General features: G+C 35.5%; 1 protein-coding gene across 2 annotated transcripts in view; it reads left to right on the forward strand.

Annotated features, from left to right (window-relative positions):
• The window catches only part of LOC120322701 (ERC protein 2-like), a 208417-nt gene that overhangs the window by 89513 nt on the left and 104112 nt on the right, over positions 1-14792 (forward strand). For both annotated transcript variants that reach the window (XR_005562539.1, XM_039378706.1), the window contains exon 4: positions 8146-8211. Coding sequence is in view for 1 of the 2 variants with exons in the window: in XM_039378706.1 (XP_039234640.1) it covers positions 8146-8172 (27 nt within the window). In the remaining variant the exon portion in view is untranslated. The remainder of the gene's footprint in view (positions 1-8145; positions 8212-14792) is intronic.

Genomic DNA, 14792 nt, shown 5'->3' on the forward strand with positions numbered 1-14792 from the left:
GTGTGTTTACACATTGTATTTGGGCAGGTGTGAGCTTGCTCTTGTCTATTCACTAAATGTATGTGAACTTGTTCTGCTGGTGCCTCAAGCTGCAAGGAAATATGCAATTGCATTAGCACAGAGCTGAGCCTGCACTAAGCTCATTGGAGTCACATGGATTTATTTAATTTAGGAATTTGGGCAGGGCAAGGTTTGCTTGTCAGTACATTCAGTATAAACAATCCCAGGCATATCCACTGTAAATAACTAGTATTGCACTGAATTAATTAGATTTTTGAGAACTCAGGAGTGCAGTGCAAATTAGTCATATAAATGCTTTCACATTTTTAAGTATTTCCTCTGATTTTTCATCTTTGCTACGCGTGTTATTCTTCTGGAACAAAGAACTTGTGATTCATGTCACCTGTTGTACAGACTTGTTGAACTGAATGTAGTAAAATCCTATTTATATCGTGGTCACCTTTAAAATATCAATTTTACAATTAAATTGTATGCAGTTATCATAGCTATAGTGTTTATTATAAACTTGCTACTGAATGGCAAATTGTTCTCTTCTAATGAGGATGTAATTTCTGTCTAAGCGTTTCCTAAAAGTCAGAAAGTGTTATTGTGTCATTATTTCAGTAGGTACAGAGAATTTTTCCTGCCTCTGACATCTGTCTAAGTATTTCTGTCTACTTTACCCTCAAAAGAAAACTGAAATAGTCTTCCACAGAGGCTTGCCTACATTTTGAAGTTAATATGATTGATTTCAAACCTAAGGATTATTTTAAGCTACATAGTACTTGTGATGGAACAAAAGAAGGAGCCCTGAAATCTGGAAGAATCTGCTCTGGATTTGAATTTATCTTTCAGGGATACTCTAGTTCTGGATTTTGGTATGCTGCCATTTTGCAGTTATGAACATTGTATGCTACTCAAAATTTCTCATTGACAGTAAAAGCCAATAGAAATTTGTAATATTTGTTAATTCTTTTGTTATTCCTCCTAATTGTAATTATATTATAGGCAGATTAATTTTCATCTACCTTTTAATTATGCTAAATTTGTAATTTACTAAAATACCAGCTGAACCTGACCTATATTAAAAGCAAGAAGTAGAAAATAGATTTTGTCATCTATGATGCTCCAGGAGGTAGATTTTCTATATTGAAAAGTTATACCTCTCCTTTGCTTATAGAAATGAATTTATTTTATGTTTTGAGGTTTAATGAATGTGATATAAATGTATACACACTGCTCAGTGTGTATATTTATATATATCTATATTTATATGTTAGATTTGCAGTCTTTTCCACATATGGAAGAATTTTTCGAGATCATGTTTAGCTACAGAAACCTCTCCCCCTCACTTCCCCTGAATGTGTGTGTTATAATATACAACACATATAGAGGTTTACATTTATCTTATATTTCTTAGTAGAAAAATTATCTGCCACCATCATAGTCTAAAATAGGTCTTTAGACCAGCTGAAAGAGCCAAAAATGCATTTCTGGGAGACAGTAACTTGATAACAAAAGTTGCATATCTGGCACTGGTTACTTAAGTGAGATAACATGTCACAGGCTTTCACTACAAAGGGGACCATAAATTTTTGCATTGCAAATCTGATTTCACGGACCACTTCTTGTAAGAAGCATTGAGTTTCCGCTTCATCTAGTGATAAAACTTCAGAATGCATGAGTATCTGGTGAAACATCTTACTCCTGTTAATGCTGGTCTGGCTGTTGTAAAGTAAATGGTCAGAAACAACCTTTTGCTTACCCCCATCTCCAGTATTTCTGATTGATTTTAACCTTACTACATACAAATAGAACAAATGGCGAGATGGACTTTATGGTCATTTTCATAGCTGGGTGATACATGGTTACTTGTGACCCTTTCTGTTATGGATAGCTGTGAAAATAGACCTCTGACATAGATACATGTTGCTGGAGCAATTTTTAAGATTTATTCAACTTTTTTAATATACAAATGAAACATAAAGACCTTCTAAAGTTCTATGCACCAAGGACTTAAATGAATCCACTGTTAATCTTTCTGCTTTCTGGTTATAGGCTCAGTTCTTCAAATCGTTCATGCACAAAACTCTTCTGTAGTCAGTTGTTCTGCGTATGGAGAATTTGGAAGATTAGTCCTCAGCTGTGTTTGCTCCTAGAAAATGAGTAGCAGATAAAAATCTAAGCTCCGAGATATTCTGATTTTAGACTAAGTCCTTGATTTGAATGAAATGTCGTTGCTTAGCAGGTAGATTTCTTTGTAACAATGGGAAAATAATATTTGTAAGTGCAAGTATTTGCTGTAGGTAGGACAGTTTCACAATTCAGAGCCAGAAGTTACATGTTTAATGACCCATTAGTAGCCATAGATAACAAGGAGAGTAATGTAAATCAGTCATCAGAAAGTTAGTTGAAGAGATGAGCAGGTTATCGGTAGATTTATTTAACCCAAGTTAAGACATTAATTCTTAGCATGCAGCACATGAAAGGGAAATGTGATGAGCCTTGTCAGGAAGGGTCTTCTACTGTGGGAAGAGAGCCAGAAAAGCTTAACTCATCAAGTGTTTAATGTTGCCTGTGTTGCAAAAGCTTTTGGCTAAAAGGAGATTAGGACTTTTTTTTTATTTTTTTATTTCTTTTTTTTGAAAGAATGGATTTTAAAAAGATACTTGCATGCCACAAAACTGAGGGGAATTGTGCTGTAACCAAATTTTATACATGTTTTTATGAGCTGACCTCGTAGAAATGCATTTTTTGCAGTCTTTGAGTGCACCTATGTTGGGATTTTAGTTCTGATCAGGAATGAAGATTTGAATCAAATCCTCCTCATCATTCCCACTTCCTGCACTATGGTTCATATCCAGAAATGATGTTGGAGTGGGCACTCCAAATTCCTTTTTAATTGAAATTAAATGAAAGATACATTCCAGGAGGTCCTCCAACACAGAGAAAATGCTAAAAGGAATTCAGTCTTGGAGATAAGGCAAAATTAATCCAGAATACCCCCCAGGATGGGTGTATTGTACAGAGGCCGACCCTCAGTACCAGTTGTATCGGCTACAGATCTGTTGCTGTTCCAACATGCTGCTAAATACAACCTCCTGCAACTATTCCATGTTCACCAGTAGTCCAGAGTATGCCAAGTGCAGAATGGTTGTGAATAGACTGATCATTCCTGGCATCTGATTCTTAAAATTCTGTAGATTACCTAATCATGTAGACCATGATTAGAGTTATCCTCTCTTTCTAACCCGCTGTGTGATGTAGCCCCTGTTATCTGAAAGCCACGGTCTCAAATTTGCTCCTAAAACTGATGAGCCCTTTATAGAATTGATGGCTGAGAAATGTGCCTGCAAAACCTGCATTGAGATACACTCCAATAATAAAACAGAAGATGTCTTTATACAAGCCTTCTACATCTGTGTGTAGTGTTTTCTGAGCACTATTCTTTAAATTCCTCATTTTGCTACTTTGAAGCCAGTTTTGAGGTTTTAATGTTAGGTTTTGTGGTGATTGGACCAGAACAGTAAATGATATTTAGTAATAGTATTTAGCAGACACTTATTTTTAAGATGGTAAGCAAATATGAGAAGTAGCAGCACAGAAAACAAAAAAAAGGACTAGGAAAGGATGAAATAAAATCAATGAATTTATAATCTATTAATAGCCTATGTACAAAGGCTTTGATAGTATTTGAGATTATACCACTGTGCTATATATGTCCAAATTAGAGACTTGGATGTCAGACCTAAAAATTCAGAGCATTCAATATTTTAAGCTCTTTAAATTGATAATAATTTTATAATAATTAAGTGTGAATACTAATTTATCAATTCAAATGCTATCTTTTTTTCCTTTTTTGCCTGTCAGGAATTGAGATTTTGCTTTGCAGTTTTTGTCATTGAATTGCTATTCTTGACCCTATAAACGAATGAAAGATCCAAGTTTAAAAGGCAGTTAATGTACACAAACATTAATCAAAAATTGCTTGATTACAGTTTATTGTTTGAAAGAGCCGTAGATTAATGATTCTGTAGGATACACACTGATATGAAAAACTAAGCATACTTCTGGAAGGCTCTGATCCAATATTAATACATGATAGGGCATAACTGCAGCTTTTATTTTGTTTCACAGTGTCACAAGAATGGAAAAATAAGTAATGAACTTCATTTTCTCAGAACTTCAGTGAAGAATGCTGTGTTCCCATCATTATCTATTTGCATTGAGGCACCAAACCTTAGCTTCTTGATGAATTTTTATTCGTGAGCCCAGTTAAAGATACAATCCTGATTCTTATGTGCTTTTTCTCCAATGCTTTTGGGTAGCTGTTCCTATCCATACAGAAATATCTGTACCACTAAGTTAGGATTTACACCAGTAAATACCCACTCCTCAAAGTGCAATGGTCAGCAGAATGACAGGGATAGTTGAGGCTCATCTCACAGCTTTACCCCAAGTGAGGGCTTGGAAACAGCCTGTCTGCATAGCAGGAATAGTAAGTGGTCAGTGAGTTCTTTTACTGTCCCTTAGAGAACTTGCATCTGTACCTTCTGGCTTGTGTTAAATTAAGAAGTGACAGCACATATCATGAAATTACAGTTCTTTGGTTTAATCCTATTGTTTTACTGAAAAAGAGGGTTGACATTCTCCAATATCTGTAGGAATTTTACTTTTCTCCTGAATTATCATCAAGCACCAAGTATATTTAGGTCAGTGCATCAATATATGACACAATTAACCAAACATACTAGATAGTAAAACCTATAATTATTAAACATTGGGCTTTTTTTGATGGGGGTGCTGAGTGAGCTCTGCTTAGGTTAGTGTAAGTCTGTTCATCAAGTAACTTGTGTCAGGAATTGAAAATGAGATAGGAACAGATTTTCTGGGGTAAGTGCAAATCAAGTCAAAATACTACATAGATACAGGTTTTTAAAACAAGACAGTATGCTGAGACTGCGTTTGGGGTTGTTCTTAGTATCAAAAATTTAAAATCCAGTGGTGGTTTTGTTTGTTGGTTTTTATTTTTTATTCAATTGTATGTTAAAAAAGATCACCGTGTTCAATTTTGTGAACTTGCTGATCAAAAATTGGAAAATATGTAATAAATTTTTTGCATAAGGAATAAGATCATGGCACACACATTCTCATTGCAACAGATGTGAGGAAAAAATTACAGAAGAGGATTTTTATTAATTGTAGCTGTTGAAGTTGAAGTGGACCATGATCATAATCTGGACCTGACCACACAATAATTCCTTCATTAAATCTATCCTTTTAAAATTTATTTTGGGTACAAGTAGCCATGTCTTTTAGGAAGTGTTTTAGTCTTTATGCAAAATCTTCAAGTCACCCAGAACTGATGTATTACTGAAAAATATGTACCATATTTGCAGTGTAACTGTATCCTCTGATTCCAGAGAAAAGAGCTGTCATCTTTTCTATGTATTAGTTAATAATGATCAGACAACCTTTTAATGTTTTATGTGTGATCAGTTACGTTGAGTCTCTTTTGTTTCTCACTGCCAAGTTTATTTTTCAGTAATTTTCTAGCTGTTTCCTGATGTGGTTACAGTCTTTCAGATATTCACAAGAGTGTGACATGAGCACCAGATGTGTAATTCAGTTTATGGTCTTATGCTACTGTGTAGAGATACAGCAAACTTTGTGATTTTTGTTTCTCTGCCTGTATTTTTCCTGGTAAATTGAAGATTGTATCACGTCACTTCTACCATGATCTGTAAAGCCCTTTTTGAGATCATTGATTTCAGATTCCCCTGTCTTCTAAGCTTGCTCTGTATGTTTTCCAATGATGATACTGTATTCATGCTTTCAGGCATATGTTTATGTGGCTGATAACCTTTATTCAGCTCATCCTAAATATGTTCAGTTTTCCAAGCAGTCTTGGTCAGGCTTTTCTTTCAGATCATGGAAATATGGAACAAGTTTGGGATGAGAAAGATATCTGCAGGTCCCCTTCCTTCCCCAGCAAACATTCATTCTGTATAGAGCTAATTTGTCTGACACTGTGTCACGTGGCACATAATGAAATGTCTTACAGAAATCTCAGCATATTATTTCAAAGCACTTACCTTATCAAAAAGAGTCTCTATGTAATTGGAACAGATAGAAAATTCTTTTGACAGGACCAGTACTCAATAAAGCAATGTTGATTGACATTAACTGAGCTCCAGCTTTTAATTTATTGCTTATTGTATATCGGGATCAGTGTCAAACTGTATGGTCTTTAATTTTCCATAAAACTCTGTACAAATATTTGACAATATTTGATTTTTCAGCTCTTCTAGAATTCTGCCAAAAAGAGATCACACAAATAATTGAAGTGAAAATGAATGTCTGCCTGTTAGAGGAATTACAATGCACTAGCAGCAAACCAGCTGTGTGTAGTTAGGAGGAGTCATTTGGAAACATACCGAGTTGCCCATTTTGTTGATTTGTGCTGTTTTTAAGGATGTCACCAAAGATTAACCTAATGCATTCTGTTAGTGAAATAGGATCAAACTACTCAGTGGAAAAGAAATCCTTCGGTCTTTCTTCAACCTTTACTCTGGCAAAACTCTTGTCAACTTGAAAGTCAGTTCAATTAGTGTTACTAGGCCTGAGCAAGAGTGGCTCCTGTAGAATTCAGAGGGAATGACTTGTGTTTTCAGTGAGGCAAACCCAGCCCACTGGAAGTTTTACAGAACCTGTCCCTTTGTTTCAGAAAATAAATAAGAATATTCAGGCCTCGCTGTGTCTTTGCTTTGTGTGGTGTATTTGTGCAGACCTTATAACTGAGATGTGTTCCAAGTTAATTGTAAAAAATTTACCCACATTTCTTCTGTGTTAAATGATAGCTAAGTTTATAGTGGACTGTCAGATTTCTTTACTTAATTCAGCAACATGCAAGACATCTATCTTAACATCTGGTTTTTAATAACAGTTGACATCTGGGAGCTCTTTTTTATTCCAAGAATGGACTAGGAACAGTAGTGATACTGGCAGTGTATATTTTCAGGCTAAAATTCCTGTCCATTCCAATCATAATTAATTACCATTCATTTTATTTAGTTTTTAGATTTAATTAAGTGCCAGCAATATGTTACACCAGCTAACTTTCAAGGCTCCAAAACTATAGAATGTATTTTTTTTCGTGTTTCTAAAATATTAATGGGTGAATCTAGAATTATATGATTTTATTTGGTTTCGAAATGCTGAGTTCAATGAAAAAACACTGTGTTGTGCACCTCTGTGTCCTAGAAGCTGAGTATCACATCATTTGGCACAGTAGAGCTGTATATAGAGATAGCTCTGCACATACACATCTCTGTGTGTATAGATAAAGAATCATGGTACAACTGCAATCTTCAGTAAATGTATCCTGGGAAGAACATTTCACTCTTCTGATTTAGTTCATGCTTTTTATTTTGTTCTTATTAACTTCAAGTTTATAAAAAATGTGAAGAAAGACCTTCTGCTTTCAGCTTATCTGCCATAAAACAACCCCTTTTAAAAACAATTTCATGAAATTTATTGTTTGCAATTAATTTTATTCATTATTAAAACTCTAAATAAATGAGTAATGTTAAAGGTTCAAAAATGGAAAAAAGAAAAACTATCTAATAGTATTCAACAATGTGCAGTGTTTAACATTTCTTTAAAAGATAGAGTTAATTGATAGCGTGATGGAAAAGTGTGCCTTGCTAATGATAGATTTTTATTATTCAGGAGTTTTGTATCTTTTAACTGAACAGAATTTAAGACAGTTTGATTATACTAATTACTTTGCTTACTTACAAGGTTTGATCTTTGCTGTCAATGTTGTTTAGAATTGCGTGCAAATAAAAAATAGATAATCTTTTAATATTTAATCTTATAATCTACTTCCTACACACTGTTTTAACTAGGATGGAAAAATATGTACGTCACTGTTGTTGTTTTTTTGGTTGCTATAGATGCGGATTCTTGTATATGTAACACAAGCTTGTTCACTTGTTTTCACTGGCTTATGTTTAAAAAAAAAGAAGTCACGTTTTTAACAGCCAAGAAAATTGTATTTTGTGTGCACCAAAGTAACTAACCTTTCCTTCTTTCATTCCAATGCCAACACCTTCTCTGCATCTCCTAACATCTGGCACGCAGGATGATGAGGAGGGTATATGGGCATAGCCGTTCCTATAAACCAAAGTTCCAGTTTTGTTTTGAGGGGTGAGAAACTCTCTTTTCTATCTTTTTTCAATTTTTATGTTTTATTTTAAACTGTGTGGAGCTGTGTGTTTTTTGACAAGTGCGTTTGTGAACCCGCACGTGTGTTTGTGAAGATGTTTTCTCATATGCAATGAAAAATGAGAAACTGTGTCTAATGGTTTGGTGGTCTAGTGGTTTAGTTTTTTACTAACTTACTGTGGCTAAAGGTGTAAGTAGGTACAAAGCTTTAAAAGAAGTCTATTTGTATCTGTTTGTATCTTTCTAAACAATATTCTTTTTTCAGTAGGTAGGTAAGAATTTCTTTAAACTAGTATTAATCTGCTATATCATCTCAACAATCCCTGTAAGAACACTGTAATATTATTGCAGAACGTGTATGATACTTAAGAAAGTTTGCCACAGATTAAGCATGGAATCTCACTGGAATAGAATTTATAATATGCATGGAAAAATGAGAATACTTCTTAAGCTGAAATATTTTAATGAAATTTTAAAATAAGCAGCAGATTCTTAGCAAGGAAAGTATAATCTCTCTATGCAATTCATATTCTGTGCCTGAAACAGTATGATGGAATAACAACCATGCAATAGTTTGGTTGTGATAGTTAAGACTACAAAGTGCAGCTCCTTTTGTTTGTCTCTCAGTTATGAGTAAATACTGTATTGTCATCGTGAGTCACTTATTGATGGATGCATATCCAGTTCTTTGGTGCTTGCCTTTGAAGCTGGAGGGAATTTGCAGCTCACGATCGCCGTGGTCTCAACGTTGCTGAGACCATCAGGCTCGGTGGTTTTCTCCTAGAAAATGTTGCTCACTGCTTCTCACAGGAACAGTTTTATTTGCTGCAATGGGCCTGTTCAAAGGAGCAAAATCTACTCTTATAAGTAAAGGTTATTGTATTATTAAAGCCTCCATACTTTATATTGCTTTGAACCCTGTCACCCCAAGTCAAAGACTTGTATGATTTGCTTCCAGCTGTGTTATAAGCCATGTTGTAAGTCCATTGTTCTATTTGATATGAATAAAATCTTCAAAATATTTTTTGTTCTTATATGTTTAGTTTTCAGAATAGTTGTGAAATGCAAAATTAGTGCAATCCATAATGAATAATTTGAATTTCCTTTTTAAAAAAATGGAAAAATTTAAAATTCCATTACAGAGAACTTTAAGATTCAGTAATTTTAAAATAAAATAATGGACACTATGATACCATTAACATTTAAAAGAAAGCAACCTTGGTTTATCAGAGTATAATTATAAATCTTTCTGGATTTTATGCTTTCTGATTCAGTCCTAAACGGCGTGCTGGTACCGGTTGTATGTGTAGGTAACCTCTGTGTTTATGGACACACATGTTGCATGTGGTAACAGTAGGAAAGGATGTGACTCATATTCTAAATTTTTTCTAGTTTCTTTCTTCTTTCCTGAAAATAAACAGCCTGAGAAAGAATTTGGAGGTGTTCTTTTACACACAAAATGTAAAAATTTAAGAACAGACATTCCTCTTTCATGCTTTTGTGCGAATGCCAACATAGTTTATCTTCTATTGTCATATATCAGACTTTTGACAAATAACTTGTTTGCTGTTTCTTTTCAGGGGGAGGATCTCAGCAAAGGTAGTTTAACAAATAGCTGGTGGCAGGTACAGCCAGTCCTGCAGACTGAACTCATAAGTAGACCTGTCCTCGTGGGTAGAATAGCCATGACTCTGGTGGAACTGCTATCCTAAGGTGGAAGTTCATGTCACAGACCTCCTTCCCTATGGGAAAAAAAATAATTTAGGGCCCTGACCTATAGACCTTTCTGAAAACACGTGGGAATACTAAATTTCCTCATGTTCACTGTTAAGAGCTGTAAGTATATCTTACAAAGGATATACTTAGAAAAAATAATGGATAGATGTCTCTATTGTGCACAGGCTTGAGAGCAAACAGATTGATTTGGCTGTGTGAGCACAGGAGTTTGCATTCTCCGCTCTCTTTAAAAAGTTGTAAGTTAAAAATCATGGAAGTCCCTTTAAAGTTGACTGCTTCAGTGTTCAAATGCTTCACAGGAGTGACATGAAATGATGGTGGAGATGTAGAGTGGCAGGGCAAGGATGTGTTGTGAGGTTATAGAGAGCTAGTTACTCATTAAGAATCAGACAAGGTGTTCAGGAAAATCTCACTGGCCAGCCAATTTAGGAGCAAATGTATCTGCATGGCTTGAGTGTTGTTAGAAACAGGATCTCTCGCTCTCCTCACACTTACAGCGGGGAAAAAAAAGAAAGAAAATCAGAGGTGATGATAAGTTTTAAGAATAAAGCCTATACAGCACTCTGTCATGAGTAACTGAAGCCATGTGACCTTCAGCAAATATGTTTTGTGACACAGCTGGCAGTGCAGGTAGAACACAAGTGCTTGTTTTCCCTTTCCAGTTCCTAGCACTGAAGTGCAGCAGACACTGGAAAACCCATTGGGACTTTGCCACAAGCTGTCTGTGTGTGCCTGTAAGAGAAATCAACACAAAACCTGTTTGGACAGTATTTGTTTGTACAGTACTGTAGACTTTGTTCTTTGTCAGGTGTGAAGTAAATTGGATGTTTGAAAAGATGCTTAGGAGTGTTTGGGCAAATTTATTGTCTGTTATATCCTTAGAACAGGGTTACCTTCACACCTGAAACAAAGAACGACTGAAGCTTGTGCCTGGCAGCAAATGATGTCTGAAAATGGAATCATAAGGCTAGTCTGCTAAATTGGGATTTAGGAGCAGAGCATAAAGTCAGTAATTTTAAAATTTTGCCTCGTAAGACACTCTGGAGGCATCAGTGTCATTCAGTAAAAAACTCCTTCAAATCAGAAATTTCTACAGCATGGGCAAAAGAATATTGCTCAGGCAAATATTCACTGTTCACTTCTAAGTATTGGATGTGTTTTATACGCTTCCGGGAGGAGGAGGCTGTTTTAAAACAAATGTAGTGCCTGGCTTTGTCTTTGCTGAGATGTGGAAACAGTTCTCTTTCAAGATGGCCTTACTAATAGCAGTATAAAGCACACAAAATTTGGCCATGTTGCTATATAAGGATATGTTAAAAGACATTAACTATTAGCTATTGTTCTGCTTTTTGTTTTCATTGTTTCAAGTCTTGATTTTTGTACATAATTTGTATTTTTTTTATGTTTGGATGTTCTGTTTAGCCTGTGTTGGAAAAAACATGCTAACTTTGAAATGAGCCTCAGTAGCATGGAAAAATAAGGAGCATGTCTGTTTGCAGTGTTCATTTTAATTTTCTCATAGAGTGTATGAATACTAGCTCTATGCTTAATTAGCTAAATGGGTGTTGCTGCATTGACTGGAGCCCCAGGGCATTTTGGATTTGTGAATTTTTAGGCATGATTGTTTTACTGCAACTTAGTTTTTACTAAACAAAAGGAGGAACCTCCCAAGGAATGTTTGTTTTGCAAACCATGGACAGATTTGTGACTAGTCTTCATTCCTGTTAAAATACTTTTACTCTTAAGAGAAGACATTTATGGATTTTATTTTGATTGTGAAATTTTATATTAGTTAAAAAGTTACTTTTCTTGTTAAAGATGTCATTACTACTGCTAGTATTTTGAGGTATTAATTGCCCACTACAGAAGACAGAGAGTTTTCATTAAAAGTAGGATTTTGTTTAGCTGTGTGTATTTGGTTATTTTTTACTGATTACACACTGGAAATATGTGAATCACTTGACAAGTATAAAACTCTTTCTGTGTTTCCTATGAAATGGATGATCAATAAAGATCATCAGCATTGTTCCTTTGAAAAAGAAAAAAAAGAGTCTTTGTTACAACACTGCTATGGCCAAATTACATGAGAGTCATGGGCAGAAGTTGAAATCCTGGGCCCACTGAAGTCAGTGAAAGCCCTGTTATTTATTTCAGTCCTGTTCAGTTTTCACTGAGAGCAGTTTCTTTCTTCTGATTGTTCATATTCATAGTAGAAAAACATCTGTTCATATAGACCTATGTATTCTCAAAACTATTTGTATGAACTAGATGTCTTTTAGTTTACCCTGCCAGGCATCTCATGTCAGGGCATACATCTCATGTCATACCTGTCATATATGAGACACCAAACCATGCTCGTGTCTGGCTGTAGAACTGCATTGGATAAATTCAGCAGTTTTTTTTGTCTGTCACTTGTATTTTAGCTGTGAGAGTCAGGCCATTCTGCCTGAACTTAGGCCTCAGATTCTTCACTGCAGCTGCAGGAGGTGTTAAAAAAAATTGGAAAATGTAGCTGATGAACTGAACTTCAAAGCTTTTGATGTAGTCAGTTTGAAGACAACAATCACAGGGCCTAAAATCATCAGTCATGCTCTTTTATAATCTTCCATAGTAAAAATAAATAACATACCAGAGCAATTTTTAACACCCTAGAAAGTTAGAAAAGGCAGAATGTGTTTTCACAGCTAATCTTAGTTTCAAAATTATATAGTTGCTCTGAGTATTTAATCACTGATTTAACAGCTAAGCTGAAGTCTTGAAAAAATAGTGAAAATCTGCTCTAAAGATATGAATTCAGTGATGAATTGCATTGTGTTAGATTGCACTTCTACAAATATTTGTGGGAATATGCGAAATTGCTATTATTTTATTTGACTTGAAAACAGTTTCAAAGAGTTGCCTGCACAGCATTCTGCTTGGAAGGTTTGGATTTGCTTGGAAGCAGAAGTGCCACCTGACCTAATCAAAGGTCATATGACCTGAACTTTTGAATGTAAGGTTTTACAATTGAATACTAAAATATGAAAACATCAATTTTGAATAAATGAAATTTATATGAATTGCTTTGGAAAGCTTATGAAAACATACAGGAGGAAATGTTCATTAGAGTACAGAAAATATGTACCTAATTAAAATTTTCTAGTATCTATTTTTAATATTCTCTTAGTTACAATGCTATAATGCCACTTCCAAAAAAAAAAAAAAAAAAGAAAAAAATTAAGAAAACCTCCCTGTGCTGACCTACTTAACATCAATGAAATAGCAGTTGTCATTGCATTTGTCACTTGATTTCCTCAAGGCAAAGCTCTGATAGGTGATGACTGTCATAGGTATCCAGTCCTACCAGCCACAAAGCCTAGAGCCAGTTTGGAGTCACATCCCTGTCTCTTATGCTTTATGCTCTTCTGGCAGTGGTTTCTGTTGCAGGTTTTCAGATCACACACGTGCAATAATGGAAGCAGTTCATCTGGGTGTGGTGATTAGAGCTCAGACTGAGCTAAGTGAGGTGCAAAGAAACAAAAAGCAAAAGTATTTGGCTGTTTCAGCAGGTGTATAGTGCTTGTATAGTCATTTCCTTTTCTGCCAAAGAAAAGGTATTGGACAGGATGTGATTGTCTTGAGTGGTAGCCTTGAATCAGTGGCCGAATCAAGATAATTTATAAATAATTCTATAACAGTAAAATACAGAAATCTAAGAAAAATATTTATTCATGTGATTTAATTAAGTCCAGTATCCAGCATCTTGGGAATGTTGTTTTGACATTAATAAGCTATTTGTATACTTCTGCTCTGGTAGCAAATATTAATGTAATGGATTAGAAATATTTAAGAAATGCCTGTTGATGTTTCTCATTTTGTTATTCTGTCCCACTCTAATTAATCATTTGTTTTGGCATCAATACTCATTTGCTTAAAAAATCTGTTGTGCTAATTGCTCAAGAGACCACCAGAAAAGAGCAGTTTCAGCTGTTGTGATGGAGTATCCCCTCATATCACAAATGGCAGAGCCTTGCTGCTTCATTTTGCTTCAGTTTTGATCTTTGCTTTATAGACATTTAGCTGGTGAAAATGTTTACAGGTCTGTGTTCCAGAAGAGCAGTGGTGATTTCACTGGTTCCCCCCTGGAGCCTTTCTGAACATCTGGCTGGCCAGATCATCTGCTCTTCTTCAGCCTGGCTCTGAGTTCTACCGACGTGAGCCAAGCTATAGTTAAACAGTTTATGTCCTGGCTTTACTTTAAAACGGATGTTTTTGACTAAAATGAGCAAGCTACTCACTTGAGCAGCGTTACTGGAAGATTGGAAGAGGTAATGGTCTTGTAAGGGAGAGGGAGAAGCAGCTGGAATCCTTCAACAGCATACCTGAATGTAGATGAGGGTGTCTGTCCACAGCCTTGGGCAGAGCTCAGCAAACAGCTGTGCCAGCTGATGATGTTATTGCCACCCACCATTATCTACTTACTACTATTTTTCTGCTGGAGATTGTTACCCTCCCAGATCTATCAACAGAGGAAATCAATCCCTTATCGGCTCCAAGCAAACTGAGCCAGGTTAGCATAAATAGTGCTGAGTACCCATTCATCAGGCCAGCCTGTTCATCCTTGGGTCCTGTGGATAAGAGAGCACGTGGATTAGTGGTAACATCCAGCTGATGGCTGGTGAAGAGCAGCTAGTGGCACTAACATCTTCAAGAGGAAAAGGTTAGTCTGAAAGAGAATTATATCCATAAGTTAAAAACAAAAAGGCCCTTACTGAACTGGCTTTATCTTCAAAGGTTCTAGCACCAATTTAGGTAATCAGGTTATTAAAATAATTTAAATTCGTTCC

Source organism: Pipra filicauda, unplaced genomic scaffold (genome assembly GCF_003945595.2).
Source record: "Pipra filicauda isolate LSUMZ 115617 unplaced genomic scaffold, ASM394559v2 scaffold103_size3290846_pilon, whole genome shotgun sequence".
Classification (NCBI taxonomy): Eukaryota; Metazoa; Chordata; class Aves; order Passeriformes; family Pipridae; genus Pipra; species Pipra filicauda.